Below are 25,774 nucleotides of genomic sequence, written 5' to 3'. Positions count from 1 at the left end.
TTCAACCCCACAACTGATATATAACAGAAAGTGTTCTTTAATAATCTATCAAAATATAAGAATTTATGCGTCTTAGTTCGTATGACAGACATCAAGTTTGAAATATATATATCAGTTTTTCATAAAGAGTTTCGATGCTATTGCTTAAAAATTAAAATAATATTTTGTAATCAGTTGTTTTTTCAACTGTGCCGATTGTTTTGAACATTTCCACGCAGACAGTAAGTAGACTTGGTAATTACCAATGGCGCAGCTTTAATTAACATTATATTCTGAAACAGATTCCATACGGTGATCAAAATCAGTTTAACTTACCTTTTTATATGGTAGGACTTCTTATTCTATTTATATTGAAATTCTTTTCTTTAAAGTTTTTTATTTATTTTATTTACTTAAATTTTCATTACAAATCCTTAAAATTTTTTACGTTGGTTTATCTAGAAAATGTTGTTTTGACTATTTCATTTTCTACACAAGAAAAACACTACCTAAAATTTGATATACTAAATTATAATTTTAACATAGATTTTCTTAATTTTTCAGAACGTCTTCACTGTTTTAGAATTTATTATACAATTACAGCTTATTTACTATGAAAGGAAAGAACAGTATCAAAGTGATAAAGAAATGGGAATAGAATTGTAATAATTAATAAAATTATTTTGTGCGGACTTTTATTCTGAGACATGAATATGATAACATATAGTTTAAACATTGAAAAGGAACGGGTTGGGAATTTGGCAGGTAAATAGTGTGCACAGACAACAAAAATTTACAAATAAATTAAATGCTTTAAAATAAATATAATATTGTATGTAGTTGCAGTAAATTTTTTAAAATCCAATATTATCGTTATGATAGATCGTAAAAGATGGTTTTGATTTAGCAATTAATAGAAATAATTTTATCGTCACATAAGTTAGTTGTGTTTAAATTGGATAGGAGAAGAAGATTTTAAAATCGGACCTATTTGTTAATTATTATAGAACTTAAAATATCGCTCTCTCGCTTTTTTTAATTAAATTTGGGTTAGTGCTATTTCGTTTTGCTATTTTCTGTGTATATTTTTTAATTATTTAAAATTTTTATTATTTTTTTTTTGAGTTTATTATTTTTCTGAAAGTATTACGATGTTTAATAAATTTGATTTTTGAAAACTCTCTACTGGTCAAGTTCAGCTAAATGTCACATTATCTTATTATTAATTGGATTAACAAGCGATTACAAATCAATAGTAACTGAAGGCGACCAATGTATATTTCTCTCTTTTGTTTGATTTTGGATGATATTTAAAGTTTTTCAAAAAATATTATATTGACATTTTTGTCTAATTACTCTCTCACTCTCTAAAAATAATAAAATGTTTTTATTTAAAGGCGCTCTTTTGTCTTGTAAAGTTGAACCATTAACTTCAATTTTCTTTTGGTCTACAGTTTGCTTTCGTTTAAGAGCGCTTTATTGTTTGAATCATTAATGGTTTTTGAGTTTTAATTGGATCTAACTTAAAGATTTTCAACTCAACTTTTGGTCTTTTTGTTTTTATCATCATGAACTGGTGCCGATGATTCCTTATTGGCAACTTTTACTAAAGCAGTTTCCACCATTTTCTTGTATTTGCCAGACAAATCAGGTAAATCATAAGAAATGGCCACATCCAGCTTGGTAATGGGACAGCCGCGGAAATAGGAACAGGTCTCGGTTAACTTCTTGAATTCATACAAGGGATTCAGACGGAAGAAGTCGCGATAGACCTCAGGATCTGGCAAATCGTAACGTGAGATATTTGTAAGAGTAGACAACCCTTCGTAGATGTGATAGTTTTGGGGATTTTCAATAATATTATCGGCAATACGTTTCTTGTTGCCGAACAAAGTCTTGTGATTGTAGAAGGTATTGAGATAGCAATCAACCATTTTAGCATGATTACGGACGCGAACCTGGTCAAGATAAATATAAATATTATACGATATTTATTAATTTCAGATTATGGAATTTTCTTCTAGAACACTTACAGCAAAACGACGCGCACTGGCTATTTTATTTTCAATCCTCTTATCGACAGCGGTACGCAAATCTCTTAGAAAAGCTCTTTCTTGGGCCAATAATAGTCGAGCTGGTGAACCCTCTTGATAGGGATTAGACCACAGAGAAGTGGTGTATACCAATGGTGGTTGAGCAGAGGACATTAAGGGAGAAATGTTCCAAATCAAAGCACTTTGTACGCGCAATAATTCCTCCGGTTTTACAGTATCGGCCTTGTTCAAAATTATACGTGTTTGATATTCACGACCCTTCAATTGATCCAAAATGGCCTCAGTCTCTGGGCCAACATCAAGTTTGGCTGGGTCATAGACCAGGAAAATAATATCAGCACGATCAATAAACCATTGGCAAGCATCATTGAAGGGGAACAAACGTGAAACCTGTTTACGTACTTCCAAAATACCGGGAATTTCTACAATGTTGACCTTTAAAATACAAAAATACAATTTTAATTATATGCATTAAACACATATTTGACTTTGTAATTACCTTTTCCAATAATTTGTTTGGCATTTTTAGGCCGCGCAAGCGATCTTCCAAACCTTGTCCGAATTTTTGCAATCCAGAGAAAGTATAGTCAGCTGCTAGTTGAGTACCATCCAACACTTCAGTCTCATTACCCCACATCAAAATGTTGAAATATGCCGGAGAAGGTTCAGCACCTGTTGTATAATAACAAAAATATTAATACTTATGCTTCACATCACATTTTCAAACTTACCGGTCCTTAGAGAACTGGCAGTGTATTCATTGTCAGTCAAGTAATTAATTATAGACGATTTACCACCAGAGTAAGGACCCATAAACAATACCAAGGGCTTAGAGAAAATCTCAGGATCACCAAAGTGGCGATTGCTCAAATCACGGTATTTATACAAGGATTCCAAAGGCTTGATAGCGTTTTCGTAAGTGCGTTTAATGTCACGCAAAATAATTTCAGCCACATTGTCAACAGCATTTTCACGGGCATTCGATTCATCATCAAGTTGCAACAGTTCGTAGATATGATTACGACTTCTGCGGTTTTCGGGGATTTCACCTTCCTAAAATGTTGAGATATTTATGATAAATAACTGTTTAATTGAATATAGCAACTATATGTAGAAACTGAACAAATAAATAATGAAACGGAAGTTGGATTTAAAGGAAATGAGGGGAGGATCAATTGAGAAATTACCAATATTATTCGATTTAATCGGGTAATAATTATAGTGCCGTAGATAAGTCACCTGTGTTAGTACAACTTCTAAAAACTTTTGTTTCTGTATGAAAAGATTTCGAAATATGAATTATTAAGAGAGATACAAAAATAAAAGACCTCTACTGAAATGGCTATTTGCTATAAAAAATAACTTAGTTTATGAGATCCTGGTTTGAAAAAAGAAAAATCAACGGATTATGAGAGAATTATATGAAAGAAAATTGCAAACATTTTCCAAAAGTTTAATAAAGGAGGGGCTTTTCCAGAAGAAAATACCTCAAATTCGTAGATATTGATGAGGTCATCTTCAGCATTTGGTATACCATCGCCATCGATATCATCATCTTCGGCATTGACTGTGCCGTCACCATCGACATCATCATCATGTTCATTGGGAATGCCATCTCCATCTAAATCATTATCGTTCACGTTATGAACGCCATCACCATCGATATCGGTGTCGGCTACATTCAGCAAGCCATCACCATCTAAGTCAGCGTCGGCAACATTCAACACACCGTCGCCATCGAGATCTGTATCGACAACATTAGGTACACCATCGCCATCTAAATCAGCATCATCAATATTTAACACACCGTCGCCATCTAAATCACTATCGTTAATATTATGCACACCATCACCATCGATATCATGATCAATGACATTTGGGACACCATCACCATCTAAATCATCGTCAATAACATTTGCAACGCCATCACCATCTAAGTCGGAATCATGTATATTTAGTACACCATCCCCATCCATATCTGGATCATTTTCATTTGGTATAACATCGCCATCAATGTCATCATCATGGATATTTAAAATACCATCACCATCCATGTCTTCATCGTCTTCATTGGGTATGATATCACCATCGATGTCACTGTCTTGCTCATTAGGAATGCCATCACCATCTAAATCGACAAGTTGTGGCAAGTTCTAACAAAGTAACATCATAAAAATATGAACTATTTTTACTGACAACATTTCGAATCGTTAGCATTTGTTTAAACAGAAAAGGCCCCAGATTCTTTGGTTAATTTTTTCAAAACTAATATCAACTTTTAATAAGTAACTACTTTTAATTTCTGAAATCTGACCGAGAGAAACGCAGACCAAAGTTACTGAGGACTTTTCCTGATTAAAATACCTCCGACCCGTGTTTATCATCATCCTGGTGATTTGGAATGCCATCGCCATCAATATCACTATCGGCACTATTAGATATACCGTCACCATCAATATCTTGATCTGTGTCATTAGGAATACCATCACCATCGATGTCTTTGTCTTTATGGTTTGGAATACCATCACCATCAATATCATCATCTTTATCGTTGGGAATACCATCTCCGTCTAAGTCATTGTCATGAATATTATGAACTCCATCACCATCAATATCATGGTCTTCGGTATTTGGCACTCCATCACCATCGATGTCGTGGTCGTCGATATTTGGTACACCGTCACCATCCAAATCAGTATCATGGATATTTAATATGCCATCGCCGTCCATATCTGGATCTCTTTCATTTGGTATAACATCACCATCCATATCTTTATCGTGAATATTTAAGATACCATCACCATCCATATCTTCATCTTCTTCATTGATGATTATATCGCCATCAATATCATCATCTTCTTCATTTGGAATACCATCACCATCTACATCTACTCGTTTTGGCACTGCCTAATAAAGTAACATTACGAAAACATAACATTATTCCTAACGAATCTCGATATTTTTTAACAAAAATTCTCAACCTCTTAGATATTGGAGTCTTCTACAGAAAACAATTTTTAAGTGTTTTATCGCCGAATGTCCAATATTCAAAGATATGAGAACATTTGAATGATAAACTACCTCAGATCCGTCATCATCATGGTTTAGAATACCATCGCCATCAACATCATCATCTTCATGATTGGCAGTGCCATCACCATCAATATCATTATCTTTATGATTAGGAATACCATCACCATCGATATCATCATCCTGGTCATTTGGAATGCCATCGCCATCTAAATCGTTATCATGTACATTGTGAACGCCATCTCCATCAATATCGGCATCATGTACATTCTTCACTCCATCACCATCGATATCGTCGTCAATAACATTTGCTATGCCGTCGCCGTCTAAATCACTGTCATGAATATTCAAAACACCGTCACCATCCATATCCACATCCTTTTCGTTTGGTATCACATCTCCATCAATATCATCATCGTGAATATTTAAAATACCATCACCATCCATATCTTCATCCTGTTCATTTGGAATAACATCACCATCAATATCTTCGTCCTGTTCATTTGGAATACCATCTCCATCTAGATCAATATGCTTAGGCGGTGCCTGATATGAAACATGAAATCATGAACTCTTTATATCCAAAAGAAAGGAATCATGAGAAATTGGTTTAATCCGAAAAGACCCTAGATTCTTTGTTTTTCTACACGAAAGTCTATTTGCCATAAAAAAAGAGCTTCTATTTTGATATCTTTTTTTATAGAGAAGACTAAAAACTACGCAAACAATTATTTTAAGAAAATCCAAAGATTTTAAGGACCTTTCATGAATAAAGTACCTCAGATTCATGTTTAATATTATCTTGATGATTCGGAATACCATCACCATCGATATCATCATCTTCATGATTTGAAATATTATCACTATCAATATCGTTATCTTTAGAATTAATAATACCATCGCCATCAATATCAGCATCTTGATCATTATGAATACCATCACCATCTAAATCAGTATCATTGATATTGTGAACACCATCTCCATCAATATCGGGATCGTGAATATTTTTAACTCCATCACCATCCAAATCGTCATCGTGCACATTGGCAACACCATCACCGTCTAAATCAGAATCATGAATATTTAAAACCCCATCACCATCCATATCAAGATCTTTTTCGTTTGGTATAACATCACCATCAATGTCATCGTCATGTATATTTAGAATACCATCACCATCAATATCTTCGTCTTGTTCATTGGGTTTTGTATCACCATCAATATCTTCATCCTGTTCGTTAGGGATGCCGTCACCATCCAAATCAATAATTACCTTAGGCAAAGCCTATTAAATTAATATTATGGAAATATGAACTATTTTTACCCAACAAATTAACAACCGTCAGAATGTTTTTATGGAAAAGACCCCTGATTCTTTGAGATTTCGTCTAACAGTTATGTTTCTTCAAATACTTTTCAGCATCATAGTTACGTGTCTCGGAACGTGGTTTCGGAAGAAAATTCCAAAGATTCTGGGGACTTTTCCCAAATATAATACCTCCCGTTTGAACCTAACAGCCTCTCTGTGATTAGGAATACCATCACCATCAATATCACTGTCTTCGATATTAGAAACACCATCACCATCGATATCATTATCCTTACTGTTTGGAGTGCCATCGCCATCGATGTCATCGTCCTGATCGTTTGGAATGCCGTCGCCATCAAAGTCGTTATCATGAACATTATGTACACCATCTCCATCAATATCTGAATCGTGTATATTTTTGACTCCATCGCCATCTATATCATCATCGATAACATTGGCTACGCCATCACCATCTAAATCAGAGTCCTCGGTATTCAAAATGCCATCACCATCCATATCCGAATCATGTTCATTTGGAATTACATCACCATCAATATCATCATCATGTACATTGAGAATCCCATCACCATCGATATCATCATCCTGATCATTAGGAATAACATCGCCATCAATATCGGCATCTCGTTCGTTGGGGATGCCATCACCATCCAAATCGATTGCCTTAGGCAAGGCCTAATAAAGTAATGTTAGGGATATATCAAATATTTTTACCCAAAAACTAAAGAGTTTTTAAACAGAAAATTCCCCAGATTCCAAGGATTTTCTACGCAGAAGTCTATATGACAATATTACGAACTTACGGTTTGCATACCTTTGTGTTATAGAAAATCCGAAGATTCTGAAGAATTTTTCTGAATAAAATACCTCCACCTTGTGTTTATCAACATCTTTGTCATTAGGAATACCATCGCCATCTACATCGTGATCTTTTAAATTGGAAATACCATCACTATCTATATCGGTATCCTTTCTATTAGGCACGCCATCCCCATCAATGTCTTCATCATGCTCATTTGAAATACCATCACCATCTAAATCAGTGTCGTTTATGTTATGTACTCCATCGCCATCTATGTCCGAGTCATGCACATTTTTAATTCCATCGCCATCTATATCCTCATCTATTATGTTTGCAACTCCATCGCCATCTAAATCGCTATCATAAATATTTAAAACACCATCACCGTCCATATCCGAATCCTTTTCATTTGGTATAACATCACCATCAATATCATCATCATGTACGTTTAAAATTCCATCACCATCCATGTCATCATCTTGTTCGTTTGGAATAACATCACCATCGATATCATCATCATCCTCGTTTGGAATTCCATCACCATCCAAATCGATCTTTTTAGGCATTGCCTAATAAAGGAATATTTTGAAAACATAAACATTTTTAAGCAGAAAGTACCCCAGATTCTTCAGATTTTTCTCATAAATACTAAATTTTGAACTCTGCGTTCTAGATTAATTAAAAAAAAAACCTAAGATTCTGAGGATGTTTTCTGATTAAAATACCTTAGATTTCGATTCATTGTGATCTTTTTCATTGGGAATTCCATCACCATCAACATCATGATCTTCGTGATTTGAAATTCCATCACCATCTATATCTGGGTCCTTATGGTTTGGAATTCCATCACCATCAATATCTTCGTCATGCTCATTTGGAATACCATCACCATCCAAATCATTATCATGGATATTGTGGACACCATCACCATCGATATCGTCATCATGAATATTTTTTACACCATCTCCATCTATATCATCGTCGATAGTATTAGCTATTCCATCACCGTCTATATCAGAATCATGTATGTTTAAAATGCCGTCACCATCCATGTCTGGATCTTTCACATTTGGTATAATATCACCGTCTATATCATCATCATGAATATTCAAAATACCATCACCATCCATATCGTCGTCTTGTTCGTTAGGTTTATCATCACCATCTATATCATCGTCCTCTTCATTTGGTATCCCATCACCATCTACATCGATGATCTTATGCATAGCCTAATAAAGTTATATTTTGTGAATATTAAATACTTTCGCATTAAAAGTGACGGGTCTTGAGCATATTTAAACAAAAAAGACCTCAGATATTTCAGATTCTTTGGAATTTCACAACGTATGAAGTTGTTTAAAAATGTTTGCAATATTTACTCAATTCAATATCAAAAATATCTGAAAACTTTTTCGCATAAACTACCTCAGGTTTATGATGATCATGATCATTTTCGTTCGGAATTCCATCGCCATCAATATCATTGTCTTCATGATTCGATATACCATCACTGTCTATATCTGTGTCCTTATGATTTGGTATTCCATCACCGTCGATATCATCATCTTTTTCATTATGAATGCCATCCCCATCTAAATCGTCATCATGAACATTGTGCACACCATCACCATCGATGTCAGCGTCATGAATATTTTTAACACCATCTCCATCTATATCATCATCCACAACATTTTCAACACCATCGCCATCTAAATCTGTATCATGTATATTTAGTACACCATCACCATCGATGTCGGGATCTTTTTCATTTGGTATCACATCGCCATCAATATCATCATCATGAATATTTAGTATGCCGTCTCCATCCATATCATCGTCTTGTTCATTAGGTTTAGCATCTCCATCAATGTCCTCATCTTCTTCGTTTGGAATGCCATCGCCATCTATATCGATATGCTTTGGTAAAGCCTAATAAACCAATATTATCGAAAGTGCATTTTTGTGATAGTTATTATAAAATCTGTGAAGACTTTTCCAGATAATAGGTCTTCTCATATAGATTTATAAAATCATAAAGAACATTAATTTATTTTTCGCTAAAAAGTATAATGCCGACTCATGAGCTTTGGATTTTCTGTCAATTGTCTTTACAATAAAAATTACTATTCCTACATCTTTAAAGCAGAATCAATAACACTGCTGTCTATACAAATATTTATATATTTGAATATATTATTATTATTGATATCAATAAATATGTATGTGAGTTATAGTAGCCACATTTTTTTAAAATATTTTTATAGATAAATTTGTGGTGCATAAACTATGCGTATTACAATTTTTAGAATAAAAGTCCTCATGTTTGAGAAACAACTGTAGACTATACAATTTTCGACATACAGACTAATATTTAAGCATTCCAGAAGCTAAAAATTAGCAAACAAATTTTCCTAAACGCAGAGAAATGTTCTAAGGAAATAACTTATTGTCTCCACATTAAATATACTTAGCAATAATATTACAAAAAATAATAAATCTTACCCATAACAACTCGTCTTCAGGTTTAATATCATCTTCTTCAGCTTCATGTTTGGTTGCCTTATCATCCGACTCACCATCACTGTCATCGTGTTCATTTAGCAAACCATCACCATCGCGATCAGCATCGTTTTCATTAAGAATACCGTCGCCATCAATATCATTATCTTCATGATTAGGTATACCATCACCATCAATATCATCATCCTTTTCATTTGGAATTCCATCGCCATCCTTATCAGTATCTTGGTCATCGGGAATGCCATCATTGTCCATGTCACCAACTGTTTCTACAGAACGTTTCGAACGCTTAACAACATCTTTTTCTTCTTCGACGGGTACTGCACCTGGTTGAATATCAGCTGCTTCATGGTCGTCCTCATCATGAACATTTGGAACACCATCGCCATCAATATCCTTATCAAGAGTATTAGGTACTCCATCACCATCCATATCTGAGTCCAATTCATTCGGTAAAACATCACCGTCAATATCACTGTCATCATCATTGGTGATACCATCTTTATCGACATCTAATGTTTTAGGTTCATCCTCATTGGGCATGCCATCACCATCAATATCGTCGTCCTTATCATTAGGAATACCATCGCCATCGATATCATCATCTTCGTGATTGGGAATACCATCACCATCAATATCACTATCTTGATCATTAGGAATACCGTCACCATCAATGTCATTATCTTCATCATTGGGAATACCATCACCGTCAATATCACTGTCCTGATCATTTGGAATGCCATCACCATCAATATCATCATCTTCAGTATTGGGAATACCATCACCATCCATATCATCATCTTCGGTGTTGGGAATGCCATCACCATCCATATCATTGTCGTCAATATTAAGAATACCATCACCATCCATATCATCATCTTCATGATTGGGGATACCATCACCATCAATATCGTCATCTTCACTATTTGGTATGCCATCACCATCAATATCATCGTCCTGATCGTTGGGAATGCCGTCACCATCCATATCATCATCCCGATCATTAGGGATACCATCACCATCCATATCGTCATCTTCGTCATTAGGAATGCCATCGCCATCTAAATCATTATCACTGACATTATGGAGGCCATCACCATCAATATCTCCATCGATAATATTGGGCACACCATCACCATCCAAGTCAGCATCGATTAAATTTGGCACACCATCACCATCCAAGTCGGTATCATCAATGTTCAAAACTCCATCACCATCAATGTCAAGATCTTTTTCGTTTGGAATAACATCCCCATCAATATCATCATCATGGATATTTGGAACTCCATCGCCGTCCATATCATCATCTTCTTCATTGGGTATAACATCACCATCGATGTCACTGTCTTTTTCATTAGGGATGCCGTCGCCATCCAAATCAATTTCCTTATGCTCGACAGTTGGCTCTTCAGTGGAATCTACATCAGTAATTTCAACAGTTTCTTTTTCATCATGAACAGGTTGATCTCCCAGCATTTCACCGGACGCTCCGTCATCGTCAGTATTATGATTGTCGGTATCTATAGTCGTTTTTTCTTCACCGGAAGTCGTATCTGGACTAGGAACAATTTCTTCTATGAATTAAAAAGAAATTTTTAATTAAAAATCCATTAGCTAAATTAAACAAAACGTCATAAAGCAATTGTCAGGCATTCCTGGCATATATGAAGCCATACATATACACTTATTGACACAAAATGGCGCCTATCGGAAATCTCCATTTTAGCTTCAGACTTTATTAAACTTATTAACAATTTTGACATTAAAAAAGTGAAAAATAAGTAAATTAAACAAACAACTTGTGTAAGTATTCATTAAATATGCTGTTTAGCATTGAAAGAAGATGATATTGAGTAAATATTTGAATATTTGCCAAATTCATGTACATACATACATATGTACATTATTTTTCGAATATGGAAAACAATTTTAAACTAATAATTCATTTGTGTATGTTTTTATGTACATACATATGTATGATATGGATATGTATTTAAGTATAAGAGTATGACAAACAATAATTACCTTTTTCATCACCTGTCTTTAATTCGTTAATGGCCTTTTCAATGTAAGGACGACATTCGGATTCAGTGGGTCCAACATCAGAGCTAGCATACACATCTAGTAAAATAGACAGAATTAAATACATTCATTCAATTAAACTTAATTTTATAAACAAATAAAATATATTTTAATTCTAATTTACGAGTTTTGCGCTTGAGTTCAGATTTACAAATCTTTAGTTTGTTATTTCTTTCCGATACTTCGATAATTTAGGGAAAAATTAACAATTTATACATACAGTGGTGGTCAAAACATATGCAACTAGCAACAGAATTTTACAAAAGTTGTTTAAATTAGTTTTAAGGGTAAACAAAAATATTCATTTGCTTATCATATTTTTTTATTAATGCTTTAAAAATTAGAATATGAAATTTAATTCAGAATTTTTTGCATTGAAAACAAAAAAAAATAAAAAAACTACGTATGGGTTGATATTTCATTAGCCAAAACATATGCAACTAATTGCTTCGAAACTATTTATGTCTATAAAACTTAATATTTGGTGGCAAATCCCATATTTTCAATGACGGCCTTACATCGGCAAGGCTGTGAAGCTATCAAATTGGCAATAAAATTTGCAGGAATAGCGTTCCAAGCATCTACCAATCTACATAGGTCTGGCGAACCACAAGAAACTCAAAACTTCTTTTCATATATTTGTTGTTAGAATACAGTAGCAAACACTTCAGATAAACAAAAAAAATAATTTGTTTTTACAAACTTCAATTAACCGTTATTCTATGAAGTTTCTCACTTCTCAGTTTAATGTTTTAAGTGCAGTGGTAAACTGAAACACGTAGTGCAGTTTTTTGTTTTATTTGAATCACATGTTACACGAAAATAAAAAACACTTTTTAAATCTGTTAGTTATGGATATTAATGACAATGGTAAGTATTCAATAAAAATTATGGTAATAAGAAATTACATAAAAAACTTTCATAACCTAAAAATCAGTGATTTTAACTTTTTATAAAAAAAATTATAGTATATAACTTATAAAATTTCAATCGATTTCAACGAACCAAAAACGCACAAAATTACAGTGATATTTACGAATCATCTTTAACTTTCTGCTAGTTTTTGCTTATTTTTAAGAAATCAATTTTTGTTTCAGGAAACTTTTGCTTCAAAAATAGTGAGTTTGGCAGAGTGGAAGTGAAAAACAAGAAAAAAATTTAATTTTTTAAAACTTAATAAAATTTATGTTTTTTTCTTATTAATTGTATCTTTTGTATGAATTTATGTATATAAGTGAATATTTTAGTTATGGCCAAAAAAAGTGGTTCGCCAGACCTATGTGCAATCCTTGAAACATAATATCTGAATTAGTGCAATTTTCGGGATCGTTTATTTGATTAACGATTTCCCAAACGTTCTCAACCACTGTATAACAAAATGTTTTTAAAAAAATTGAATTGAAATTAATAAAAAAAAACGTCGAATAAATTAAGCTGAAAGAAATTTTACAAAAATTTGTATTTATAAATATATTTTCTCTATTAGTGGTGGTGACACATATTACAATCAACATTACGGTTAAACTTCAAAAGTTATCATCAAATAATTTCTTAAAAACTTAATCATACAAAGTTATGCATATATATTTAAATATTTTATATATTTTTTCTTTTAAACTGGTTAGGTCTTTCAAAAACCGAAACTAATCAGGTTTGTTTACTCTAATACACATATAAAGTATTTATGAGGGTAAAATCATTTTAGGTGTGGACTTTATATAAAAACCAAAAAATTTTGTATATATTTTATTAACTTATATTGTAAATGTTCATATAATATTCACTCTAATAAATTTTCATGTAAAAATCCTACATTAATAATAGGTAACTTTCCTCCTACTATAATTTAGGTAAAAATACTTTTGTGTAAATTTAAATATTTTTTTAATAACAAATGCTTTTAGTTTTTTTTAGAAACAAAATGTTGACAAATTGTATATTAAACTTTAAAGTAGGATTGCACACTTTGTGCGTAAAACTTGTATTTAAGCACAATTATATTATAAACATTCAAAATATTACATTTTGTTTGTATTTTTGCAGATAAAAGTATATATTTGATTTTGTTTTTATAGCGGTATTCACAATGTAGAGTACTTGGCCTATTAAAAAAGCAGAAAAGCTATTTATTGACAAACATTTCAATTTCTAATGTTTTTTGTTTTTATTTTTTTGATATTGTGCTCTTTTACTACATTACCAGGCCAAGTACTCTACATTGTGAATACCGCTATTGTGTTTAAATGAAAACTTACTTACTTTAAGTAATAAATTTACATGCATTTTTTAGAGTGTTCATTTAGTAAAAGATAATTTTATGAAAAATTAATTTAAAATGATAAGTCATATAACAACACAAAACGCAACAGATAAAAAAAAGCACCCTCTTATAAGATGTTTAAAAATTTGACTACGAATGCATTTAATAATTCCAGAAGATAAAAATAGCGGAAGGCGTAGTGTGTATGATTTTAGTTTTATACAGTTTATTGAGAAAAAAACAATGGCAAGGAACAAGTACCCCAGTGAATTTAAATGTAAAGTTATTGAAGACTGGAAGACGGTCTTATCACGACATGAATTGAGTAAAAATATTCAATTAACAGATCAGTTATTTCCAGGTTCACTTCAAAGTTTTATCAGACTGGTCGCATAATGCCGGTGTATTCTATGTATGTATGTAAAACCACACGATATGATGATTCCTTGATCAAAAGAGCAATAAAAAAGATCCTATGATTATGCGTTAGCGAAAGAAATATCCGTATAAGAGCAGTAGAAGTAGGATTACTCAGCCGATGATCAGCAAAAAAAAACATTTCTATCAGCTAAGAACAAGAAAGCTAGACTGAAGTTTGCCAAAGCTAACATCGAATGGAGTGCCCAAAAATGGAAGACAGTACTGTTCTCTGACGATTCCAAATAAAAAGTTCCGCTGGAATAAGGCATGTACGCAGACCAAAAGGAGAAAGACTGAATCCTAAGTATTGCAAAGGAACAATTAAATATGGAGGAGCTAATGTAATGGTCATAAAATTTATGGGATTATGGAAATAAGGATCGGCAATTTTCAAGATAGCCTGGGAAGGAATATCGTAAGGGATGTGCTTGTGTCATCCAAAACAAAGGATTTGCAACAAAATATTGATTAAAATTTTTTTATATTATATCCATGAAGGGTTACTTAAGTTTTGTCCGTTTAATTTTCTACATTAAAATATTTTTTTGATTTTAAGTTACCTCTTATGGAAAAGTTAACCTTGAAAGTATTTGTTTATCAATAATAAACATATTAAAATAAAATAAAATGAAATAATATATAATAGATATTTAAAACTTAGTTTTTATACAAAAAAATATAATATGAACAAAATTCACTGAGGAGGTGCTTTACTTATGGCCAATACTGTACATAATGAGCGAAAGAGCACTATTCAATTTGGACATTTCTACATGTTCGAAGTGAAAATATTTAATATACATTTCATATACATTATGGATTCATTTTGAAAAATTCACTAGATATAATAATCCAACTCTGAAAATTTGAGTCAAATCAAACATTGGCTCTGAAGTTTGGAAATGCGTTTACAAGGGGAACAATTAAATATTTATATCAAATTTCACATTCATGTTATAACGGAATTGCAAAAGATAAAAGTCATTTGGGTAATTTGTGTGTTATTAAATCTACCACCGATCATTATGTATCACAGGCCTCATATAAATTTAAATACAAAAAAATTCTATTAGTTTTGGGAAGTTTTATACTATTTTCATTCCAAGCTCTGAACTGAATTATTTTCTAACCAATCTGCTGACAAAATATTTAAATTAAATTAAATTTTTTATCTTTTATTTATTATTTTTTTTAACGTTGATTTTAGCAAAATTTTGCTTCAAAATGTTATTTTGTTATTTGCATATTTGCTTTTGTTATTTTTGCATATTAACTAAAAAACGGCCGTTAAATTTAAATTATATTTGAAAAAGAACAACGGTTTAATAGTGCTTTATCCAAATTTCATTATATGAAATCTTTTTATTCACATTTTCATTCATGTTTTTTGATTTAAAAATTGTTTTCTTTGAAAATAAAATTTATTATTTTTTCAAAATAAATTCAGTTTGACAAAACCCAAGCATTTTCAAAATAGATAAAAAAAATCAGCTGTGTTGTTGATTTCACCTTACTTAGTGCATCCTGAACTAAATTTTGTACGAAAATTGTTATTAAAAACATTTTTGTTGCTATTTTGTCATTTTAAAGTTCAGAATACAAGGGTTAGACTCGCTTTTAGTAAATTCTAATGCACTAACTAATTCCTGATACTAACGAATTAAATACAACCTTGCATTGATTTGTGTTGCCAACTTGACATTAATTCCTTTAATTACTAATTTATAATTTTATTTATAACTAAATTATAATGCATGTATGTGTTTACGTATGAGAGTGTGTAGAAATGAAATTTGTCTTTAAATATTTTGTTTATAAATTTCCACTTATAAAAAAACAATCTTTCACAATTGGCTAAATGCCACTTATACTTCCTACACATTTTTTGTTCAATGTTCTTTCTTATTCATAGACTTTTACTTATTTTTGTTCTGAATTCATGTATTGGATGAATTCTGTTTTTAATTTTTTTTATTTAACAATATTTGTTGAGGTCACTTATTAATATTTTATTTTTTTTTCATGGCTTTTTTGTTCATGGCTGTAAATTTATAAATATTTTTATTTTTTAATTTTAATTACGTCATTATTATCACATTGTAACAAATTTAATATGAAATTAATATTTTATAATAAACATTAAATATGTTTAATAATTGTTTACACCATTTGTTCATAATTAATTATATGCTTGTGATGATTTGAAAACATTTAGGATTTTGCATATACAAGTGCAAACGAATTTTTTATATTTGTTTTTGAATTTTTCTCTTGATTTTGTATATGTATGTACAAATAAATTGAGCATTGCATGGCACTTTTAAAAATTACTCTTTGAGTGTTTAGTTCATTAACAAAAATTGAGTGATAACAAATGAGTTTTTTTCGAACATTTTAATTTGGTAAAAGAAGAATATCGAAAAAAAATTTAAAAAATTATATATGTATGTATGTTTTAAATACATATGTATGTACATACATATATGTATATGCATTACCACCGTGTTTAAATACTTTTTTGTATTAAAAGCAAGGTTGGCTAGGGTTACCGAAATAACTGCAATTACCGTCACTACTAAAATACAGTTACTTCTAAATAATGTCACCGATATTCTATAAATTGTTTTAAATTATAAAAATACAAATTTTATTTTAATAATTGAGTTTACTGAAATCTTTAGATAGGAGTATATAAACCTACAAGCGTTGTCGATAACAAAAGACATGTCTTAAAATTGTTAAATAATAGCTTAATAATTTAATGTTACTAAAATGTATTTCATCATTTGTCAGTGTGTTTTGAAGTAAAATAATAAAAACAAAAGTATAATATCAAAAGACATCATGCATTGTAATGCCATTAGTATTCTTTACTTTCAGAGTCGATTTAACGATCACCGTCTGTCCGTCGTGCTGGCTGTCCATATAAACCTTTTGCGCAAAGTACAGGTGACAGTTTTTTTTTTTTTTTTATTATTATTTATTTTCAATAACCTAGCCTATTGGCCATAATCGGTTATAAATTTCTACTTAAAAAAATAGTTTACATTAAAAAATTTAAATATAAAATAAATTAAATAATTATGATATAAATTAAATAAATATTATAAATAAAATTGAACAATGTCAAAACTTAAACTCAAACATATTACATTATAAAACATCATTATTAGATAATGATTCTTTAATTGATGTCAGTAAATTAGCAACTTGATAAGAAAAACTAGTTTCCACTAGGAAAAAAGAAATTTGATAAGTATAAGTTTTTAATATGTTTCGAAAAAATTTCCATTATGTTCTATATAAAAATAAATCAGATTTAAAAATGTTGTATGGATTGATCCATATTTGACCATAGCTCAAATGTGAGGCTCACTTACGAAAATCATTATATAAATCTTACAGAAATTATACTACCATATAAGGCAATTCCGAAAATCACTAACTAAAATATTAAAATTATAAAAGAAAAGTGTTTTTTCATACATATATTGAGTACAGGGTATTATAATAACTTTTGATCAACAAACGCATACAAACTGTAAAAATAGCACTTAATAGTAATTAAAACTATATTATAGCTTTAAAACTATTAATTATAAATAAAATATCAATAAAATAAATTTTTTATAAAACCGTTAAAAGTACTACGACTTGTATAAAAACGCTAAGTTTACATTGCTTTACATGAATTTCTTTAACAAACAAACTCATATAAAAACAAATATTTAATGCATTATTGTAACTGAAATCTAATTATATGGATATGTATATTTAAAGTGTTTGTTTAATATTTGTTTACATTTGAACAATTACAATATTTGTGTATTTCAAGTTTATTTTTTTTTTGTTTACATTTGCAAATATACAATCATATGTTTCTTGATATTTTTACTGGACAAAAATATTATCTTGCTCTCCCTAGTTATAAGTTTTTAAAAGTAAACGAACACAATCCCGTAACATCCAGTAATAAATTATTACAAATTATTAGGTACACGAACACAACTTATGATAAATAAATACAGTTTTAAAGAAACTGTTTTATTTATGTTACTGGATTTAAAGACACTAAAATTCCTCTCAAATGCCAATGGAGCAAAGCTTTTCAAAATGATCCAATATTTCTTGAATAATGAATTTATGATTTACGTTGTTGGGTTGAAATTTAATGAAGTAACAAATAAAATTAAAACAAGTTTGACGCTATTATATATTTAATAATTTAGTTATTAATTTAGTTTATGCAATTTTGACAAAATAAAAAAGACTTAGAACGTTTGCATACCATAGTATAACGATAATTAATATTAATATTTGTACTTCACCACAAACAATTTTGAAGTTAACAAGAAGCAGATCTATATATTTATTGTTAGAATACAGTTTTTCGGACCTTAACCATTCCAAATTTACTAAACTTTGATCAAACAGTTACTTTACAGCCATACAACATTTTAAGTTGCTGAACAATTTTTAATACGCATTGGTTTGTCTTGTATAGAGGTTATATTTTATATAACCTCAATTGTATATAACTTTTAAACTTTTAATATTGGTAATAGTAATGCATTAAATATATCTTCCGAAATCCCGAGATTTTTAAAAATCAGTTCCGATAAGCATCTCTAATTATACTAGATTGTAATATATTACGTACAGTGGTGGCCAGGTAATTAAGACAAAAATTGTTTGCTAAATTCCATGTGATTGTCAATTATGTTTTCAAATATTTCCACAAATATGTATGCATGAGGACCGTTTTAACACACAAGTGTGTTTTATTCAACTGTGTCAATTCATACATATTCACCACGACATATTAACATATTTTCTAACATTAAATCATTATATTTTTATTATTATAAAATATTCGGACCAAATTTCGTATTTTTTAGTTTATTAGTTTCGGTCATATCATGTTATTAAGAGCGGATGTTCGCTGAGGTGGGTCAACGTATTTCCACATATCTTTGTCCATATATGTTGTACCGATTTTTCCAAACATTTTTGAAAATCTAGAAATATTAATAATAAATTTCATACATTTAGATCCTTTTGTTTTGGCTCCATCGCACTTAAAATTCAGTTGATAAAAAAAAATAAAGTATTTGACTTAAATAGCTGGCCAAACAATAAAAACAAACAAATTGTTAACACATAAATAGGAGAAGTAAGTTTTTGAAAAATTAGTTAATAAAAACTCTATGAATTTTGAAAATTATATATCTAATAAATACTTTGACTTATTTTGAAAATAAATATGTCCAAACAATTATGATTTCACAATATTTAAATTTAACTGTAATTTGATATAGAATCCGCAAAAAATATACTAAATTTGAATAAATTTCTTCTAACGAAAAACAAGATAATTGCAATTTGTATAAATAAATAATAATAAAGAAACATATAAATAATTAAATATGTACTAAAAGTAAACATAGAAAAACTGCAGAAATTCTAAAATTGTTTATTAAATTAAATACTTGTGTATTCGTACATAAATAAAATAATACAAAACATTAATGTTTATTTAAAAGATTTCAACAGTATAAATGATAAATTGACGTCTTATAAAATTTTGCATTTCCCACGGTTTACACTAAAAGAAACGTACGAAATAATTATAATACGACTACATATTGGCCAATCGACATCAATAAACATAAAGTTTTGAAATAAAAAAAATAAATACATATTTTCACAGAGATTAAGCATTAAATTATTTTTTTATTAAATATTTCGTAATATTCTAGAATTTTCATTAAAAAAATTTCAATAAATGTACTGTAGGTATCTACGAATGAATCTTTTAAAACATTTTGTATTTTTTTTTGTTGTACATTTATTCTAAATTTAACAGACTACAACTGACAAGCAAAAAAAAAATTTGATTTGCTTAATTTTCTTATATTTTTGATATATTTACAGTAGTGAGGAAAATTATAGCAATATATTGCAGCTTTCACAAAGACTTAAAGTACTGAACTCTGTTTCATTAGTAAAATGATAATTAATGAACAAAATATCTGAAAAATTAAAGAATCATACAATATACAAATATTTTAAAATAAGTTGTTTGTTTATTGTTTACAATTGATAACTTACAAGCGTCAGAGATTCACTTACAGAAAACACTTTTAATTAGAGTTTTGTGTTCGGTTTTACCCTCGAATTTTCAAGACCTAAAACTGAAATCCGAAAATTATTCTTCGGTTTTAGTTTTTTTTTTCTTTTGTAGAGCATTACAAATATATGAAAAACCACGGTACTATTTTTTCGCGGTTGTTAAAAAAGTTCACGCACCAAACGCAATAAAGTTTTCATTAAAGTAATAAAGTTTTCAAATAATAACACGTACCCCTATTTTGACTTTGGAAACTTTTCAATTATAACGATTTTGTAAATCACTGTTTGTTTCACTTTACAACAATTTTATGTAGACTCGGAATTAAATCATGTAGCAACATTTGCGCGGAACATGCAATAAAAGTGATGCAGGATATAGTACATCCATTATGTAAATCTCCATCACGTGGTGTTATGCCAAAAATTTCGCAAAAATTTGTTATTTCCCTAATGTACATATTTGTACAGTAAATAATATATTTTAGATCCTTATGATTCTTAACTGAAAGGGCAATACTGCTCCTATAAACAGGCATCTGTTTGAAAGCCATTGATAGCAGACTACCTCGTGGCTTAAGAAGAATTAAAAAAAAGTGAATTTCGGAAAAAAAAACCATCACTCAAATAAACGCTAAGCTTGAAAAATACTATTAGAACACTATAATATGCACATTAGAGGTGCCCTTAAAAAATAAATTAGCCTTGGATGGCTCTTATTGTGTTCTTTTTTTTAAGTGCAATCAGATAACTAGAACACGTGCCGGAAATCGATTGAAAGTTGTAAAATTGGGTATATAATGGTACTTTTTCGATATCTAAAAAAAACCTTATTTAAATACTGTTTTTTAAACCTTTGTAATAAACCTAAACTTCTAGAGAAAATTATCTTTCTAACAAGGTATAAAACATATACACCAAAAACTCGATTTTGAATTATTGTAAAGTTACGTACGTTTGCATTTAAGATGACGATAGTGTTTTAGTGTGTCATATAAAAATTATGAAATTTTCTGTTGTTATACCATATACCAACATGATGGGTAGGGTGTATTGAGTTAGTGCTGAAACGTGCAAAAAAATAAATATATATGTACTACCAATCTGCTTTTTGAGTGGATTAAGCGATTTCCGTCCGTCCATGCAAATATTGTAATCAAATAAAACAAACAGGTCGCAATTTCAAAGATATATATTACAATTCAATTTTTCACAAGATAATATTAAATCTCAAGGGCGAAGCCTATTGAATTTGCTGAGAATCTGTCCATTATTTCTAGTAGCTCCTATACAACTGTGCTATCTGAATATAGTTACCTAACAAACCAAATGACTTGAGAAAAAAATATTAAAATAAGCTTACCAACACAAGCCTTAAGCTTGAGAAAAACTTTAGAATATATTGAAAAAGGCTATCGTAACAATTGTAGAAAACTCAAAACGGAACCCTCGTGAAAATATTATATATGCATGATTAATATAAGCTTATCCTTGCAATTGTAGAATAATCTTACGAAAATTGTATTAACTTTTGTATAGAAAAGCTTATTCCTCTCAATATTTATATAATTATAGAATAAGCTTCACAAATAATATATTATTTGATCATTTTATTATTTAAAAGAAGATCAATTACTTCTTTAGTTTGTCTTCTAACACTTTTCTTATACTTATTACGCATTTTTATTATCGTTTTATTTATTATTTATATATTTATTATATTATTACCAATTATTTTACATGTCCACTCGCTATGAAATTTACATGCAAAACACCATTTCAACCATTTCAAAAAAATAAAACGGTACAACAAGACCTGAGAATGTATTGAAAAAGATAAGCCTTTTTCAATATTTTGTTTTCAATACTTTAGAAACAATAGTGTTTAATAAGAGTTTCTAGCGCATTCACATTTTATAAATATTATTATAAATGAAATTAAGAAAAGCTTAAAACCCACTATTTATATAAACTTATTCTCAAGTTGTATTGTAGTTTGATTATTAGATGGTATGTTGGGTTGGGATGTTGGGTAAGCTCTCATTAATATCTATTTATATAGGTATACACATAAAGTCTTCTACGATATAGAGCGGTAAGATGCTGAAGACGGCAAAAAATCATCATAATAAAGTATTTTTGCATTATTACAGTAATAATTGATTTCTTTCTTGATTTAATAAAACATATGAATTAAGTTAAAAGTTAGAACATCTATTAACTCATATTTAGAATTATAACTGGATTCTTCATGATTAAACGATGCGGTTAATGGCGATAACGACTAAAAAATCCATTTAAATTTTTTATATAATTTGGGATATGAGGACACATACATATTCGTTATGTTAATAGAAAAAGCATTCATATTTATAATTGTTTGGAAGTTTTGAAAAATGGTAACCGAAACAAGTAATTTCATAAATAGCGTAGTAGTAGATCGAACATTTGATTATACCCCTAATGACCATAATATATATTTTATATTTATAAGCCGGCATGGCATCGAAAATTATACATAGATTCTTTTAACTAATGATAAATTTTGTCAATAAATTGAAAACTATGTGTAAAAAATATAAATATTTTTATAGTTACAAAAATTTTATATTTTTTTGCAATTTATTAATTTTTTCAGCATTTATATTGCGGACTTTTGACGTACTGGGACAGATTTCATTTATTAGCCCTTTAGGAAACATTTTGGATTCTCGTGATAATTGCAAATGGCCAATGTATGTATTTCGAACTTGCTGAACTGTTTGTGGAAATAATTATGATATTTTTTTGCAAGTAGTATTTGCAGATATGAAAAGGTATGGCGAACAGAATGTAAACTTAGAGGTGTTTGGCTATGGAGGTGTTCAGAGTAGTGACTATGCCATTGTGAGCGTAACTCAATATTTGAGTCATTGTTTAAAATTTATAACTTCTCATGTTATTAATATTAACAATTTTGTGCAATTTTTATTGTTTCTTAAAACAAATCTGTATTAAATTATTTAGACATCAAAGGTACAAGTTTTTAAAAAGAAGATTTGTCATATTTTCTACTAAAATCATTTTTCATTACCAATTCGCCCTTATGTCAACTTAAGCTACTGTTCCATATGACCACAGATATATCTGTTCAAAATCTCACATATAACAATATTCCCTAAAGATTCACTAATATTTTGTACACATCTGTATGTTATATTGGGTATTATTTATATAGCCGAAGTATTCACTTTTGATTGTGAATGTTTTCATGGGGATATTGTCGTTTTGATTCCCTTTTGGCTGCATATTTTTATTATTTTTTCACTTTTCTCAATATTTTCGCAATACGCAAAGTGCTGTTATTGTGCTTTCTTTTTGTTGAACTTTTTGGCGCATCGGGGGGATAATGTTTTCTATTTCACTATTTCTTTTTTTTAGATACATATTTAAATATTTTAAGATATTAACACAGACACTCTTTTGACAGCGATCGTGCATGAGTGGAAAATTAAAAAAAAAACACCAAAACACATACAACGAATATTTTTAAATACATATTAATTTTCGACCAGAAATTTTGAAATTTCACTACGGTTTTGTTCTTGTTTTTCTTAGAATAATGTATAGAAAAAAAATAAAAAATAAAACGAAAATTGCATAATAATTTTTGGCTTTCATAAGAAGAATAAATATTTTATGAAATTGTTTTTTGTTGGTAAAACACACACACAAGGGTTTTGACATCATTTGTGCCATCATTTCGTTCATTTTAAGCAAGATGTTTGCTGATGTTGATCATAATTTTTTGAGATCACCAAATGTTACATAATAATTTATAAAAAAAGGAAAATAACTTTTAAGATGTTTTTTAAGACCATTATAAAAATAAATATATATATGTATATATTTTAATAATTTAATATTTAGCTGTTTGTTTTTTAAATTAAGATTTCTGAACACATACCAGTAGAAGAGACGGCAAATAATGTTAGTCCCAGTAGGAACCAAAACGTAATCCGCCCCATATCAATTTACAGTATAAATTCCAGTATCCTAGCAGTCAGTTGTAGTTGAATTATATGTTATTACTTTAAGTCACCTCATAAATTATTTAATATTTTATAAAAAAATATTTATTTAAAATTATTTTATTATTGCACTCGTATTCTGCATTTGGAAAACAAAATTAAAAATATTTACTAAACGTTAAAAATCCACTAAAAATAAAATATTATTTTATTGATTAACAAAATACTAAATAATTTATTTTTTTCAAATCACTAGTTTAATTAACTTTTTTAATAAAAACAAATGTATTTTAAAATTAAAAAACACTGAAAAAATTTATTTAAAAAATCATTAAAAATTATTTTTATTTAAATTATTCACTTCGATAATTGTTTCGTTTGAATATATACATATATAAACATATATATATATTTGTTCGTTAAATATTGTCGTTTTTTTTTAAATGTATATTATTTTTTTAAATTTCAGCTCAACAATCGTTTTCATGGGTAATCCTTTGGTGTCCCTTTTCAACGACTGTTGTTGCCAAAACTATAAATTTTAATGAATGAAATTTTGTTTCTATTATATCAAAATATCTTTTTTTTATATTTTGGTTTTTTATATTGTATATATGTATGTAAATTATTTTTCAAAATTTTTTTAATTTTTTTATATTATGTATATGTAAAATATTCTTTTATATAAAAATATGAATAAGATTTCTTTTTTAAAAATAACACTAATAATTTATTATTTTCACAAAATAAATATGTACGAGTACGAGTATACGAGTCGATCTCTCCCGGTCCAAAACCAATTCGTAACACAACAAGGAGATCCCACAAATTTACCTTGTGACCGCGAAAATTATTTGACTTTTTTTAATACAGAAATGTCGAAATAATTTTCACATAAAAATTATTTTCGTTTTTGATTTTGAGTGAGTTTTTTTTCGGTTAGAGGAGAGTATATTGTACTCAAAAATTATCATACACATTTATATGTGGACACACACACGCTGCGCTAATGATGGCCAGAAATTTGTCATTTTATATTTGGGTTTATGAGTGATACAGTTTTCTTTAAGGTACATGTATAGAAAGTATTACGTGTCTAAGATTTATGTGGTTTCCTGCCACGAAGGCTTAACACCACATTGGTCTTAACACTGGATAGAA

The 25,774-nt window shown here is 29.4% G+C and overlaps 3 protein-coding genes across 7 annotated transcripts; all 3 read right to left on the bottom strand.

Moving 5' to 3' along the window:
• Positions 1–356: 356 nt before the first annotated feature.
• On the bottom strand, positions 357–25,447 carry LOC135963610 (serine-aspartate repeat-containing protein F-like). 5 transcript variants are annotated; one of them, XM_065515532.1, is made up of 11 exons: positions 25,372–25,447; positions 24,550–24,802; positions 11,738–11,833; positions 9,695–11,286; positions 5,115–5,609; positions 4,398–4,940; positions 3,521–4,186; positions 2,765–3,086; positions 2,533–2,705; positions 2,013–2,468; positions 357–1,937 (listed from the first exon to the last, which is right to left on the bottom strand). In XM_065515532.1, the coding sequence occupies exons 2-11, from the start codon at positions 24,608–24,610 to the stop codon at positions 1,518–1,520; spliced, it is 4,824 nt and encodes a 1,607-aa protein (XP_065371604.1). In that variant the 5' UTR covers positions 24,611–24,802; positions 25,372–25,447; the 3' UTR covers positions 357–1,517. The 5 variants fall into 5 exon arrangements, with proteins under 5 accessions (XP_065371604.1, XP_065371606.1, XP_065371605.1 ...); XM_065515534.1 differs by having other exon boundaries at positions 24,550–24,752; positions 25,372–25,438; XM_065515533.1 differs by having other exon boundaries at positions 25,378–25,429.
• Positions 5,827–6,356, bottom strand: LOC135963612 (thrombospondin-4-like). The gene has a single exon (XM_065515537.1). The coding sequence runs from the start codon at positions 6,166–6,168 to the stop codon at positions 5,827–5,829; it is 342 nt and encodes a 113-aa protein (XP_065371609.1). The 5' UTR covers positions 6,169–6,356.
• LOC135948908 (uncharacterized) lies at positions 6,338–9,513 on the bottom strand. The gene is made up of 6 exons (XM_065498360.1): positions 9,490–9,513; positions 8,618–9,121; positions 7,918–8,421; positions 7,258–7,761; positions 6,562–7,065; positions 6,338–6,451 (listed from the first exon to the last, which is right to left on the bottom strand). Exons 1-6 carry the CDS (start codon positions 9,511–9,513, stop codon positions 6,338–6,340), a joined length of 2,154 nt encoding a protein of 717 aa, XP_065354432.1.
• Positions 25,448–25,774: the final 327 nt, after the last annotated feature.

Source organism: Calliphora vicina, chromosome 1, assembly GCF_958450345.1.
Source record: "Calliphora vicina chromosome 1, idCalVici1.1, whole genome shotgun sequence".
Classification (NCBI taxonomy): Eukaryota; Metazoa; Arthropoda; class Insecta; order Diptera; family Calliphoridae; genus Calliphora; species Calliphora vicina.
This window is presented reverse-complemented; position numbering and strand designations above follow the sequence as displayed.

What these genes read in the sequence shown, in the direction of transcription:
- LOC135963612 (XM_065515537.1), bottom strand. Translation starts at nt 6,168, where the DNA reads ATGGATGGTGATGGGGTTTTAAATATTCATGATTCTGATTTAGACGGT.
- LOC135948908 (XM_065498360.1), bottom strand. Translation starts at nt 9,513, where the DNA reads ATGAGGACTTTTATTCTAAAAATT. An exon ending in ATGATCATCATAAACCTGAG is followed by an intron (nt 8,422 to 8,617) that starts GTAGTTTATGCG and finishes TAACTTTATTAG; the next exon opens with GCTATGCATAAGATCATCGA. An exon ending in ACAATGAATCGAAATCTAAG is followed by an intron (nt 7,762 to 7,917) that starts GTATTTTAATCA and finishes TTCCTTTATTAG; the next exon opens with GCAATGCCTAAAAAGATCGA.
- LOC135963610 (XM_065515532.1), bottom strand. Translation starts at nt 24,610, where the DNA reads ATGGGGCGGATTACGTTTTGGTTCCTACTGGGACTAACATTATTTGCC. An exon ending in ATTTGCCGTCTCTTCTACTG is followed by an intron (nt 11,834 to 24,549) that starts GTATGTGTTCAG and finishes CTATTTTACTAG; the next exon opens with ATGTGTATGCTAGCTCTGAT. An exon ending in TCAATATCTACGAATTTGAG is followed by an intron (nt 3,087 to 3,520) that starts GTATTTTCTTCT and finishes TCAACATTTTAG; the next exon opens with GAAGGTGAAATCCCCGAAAA.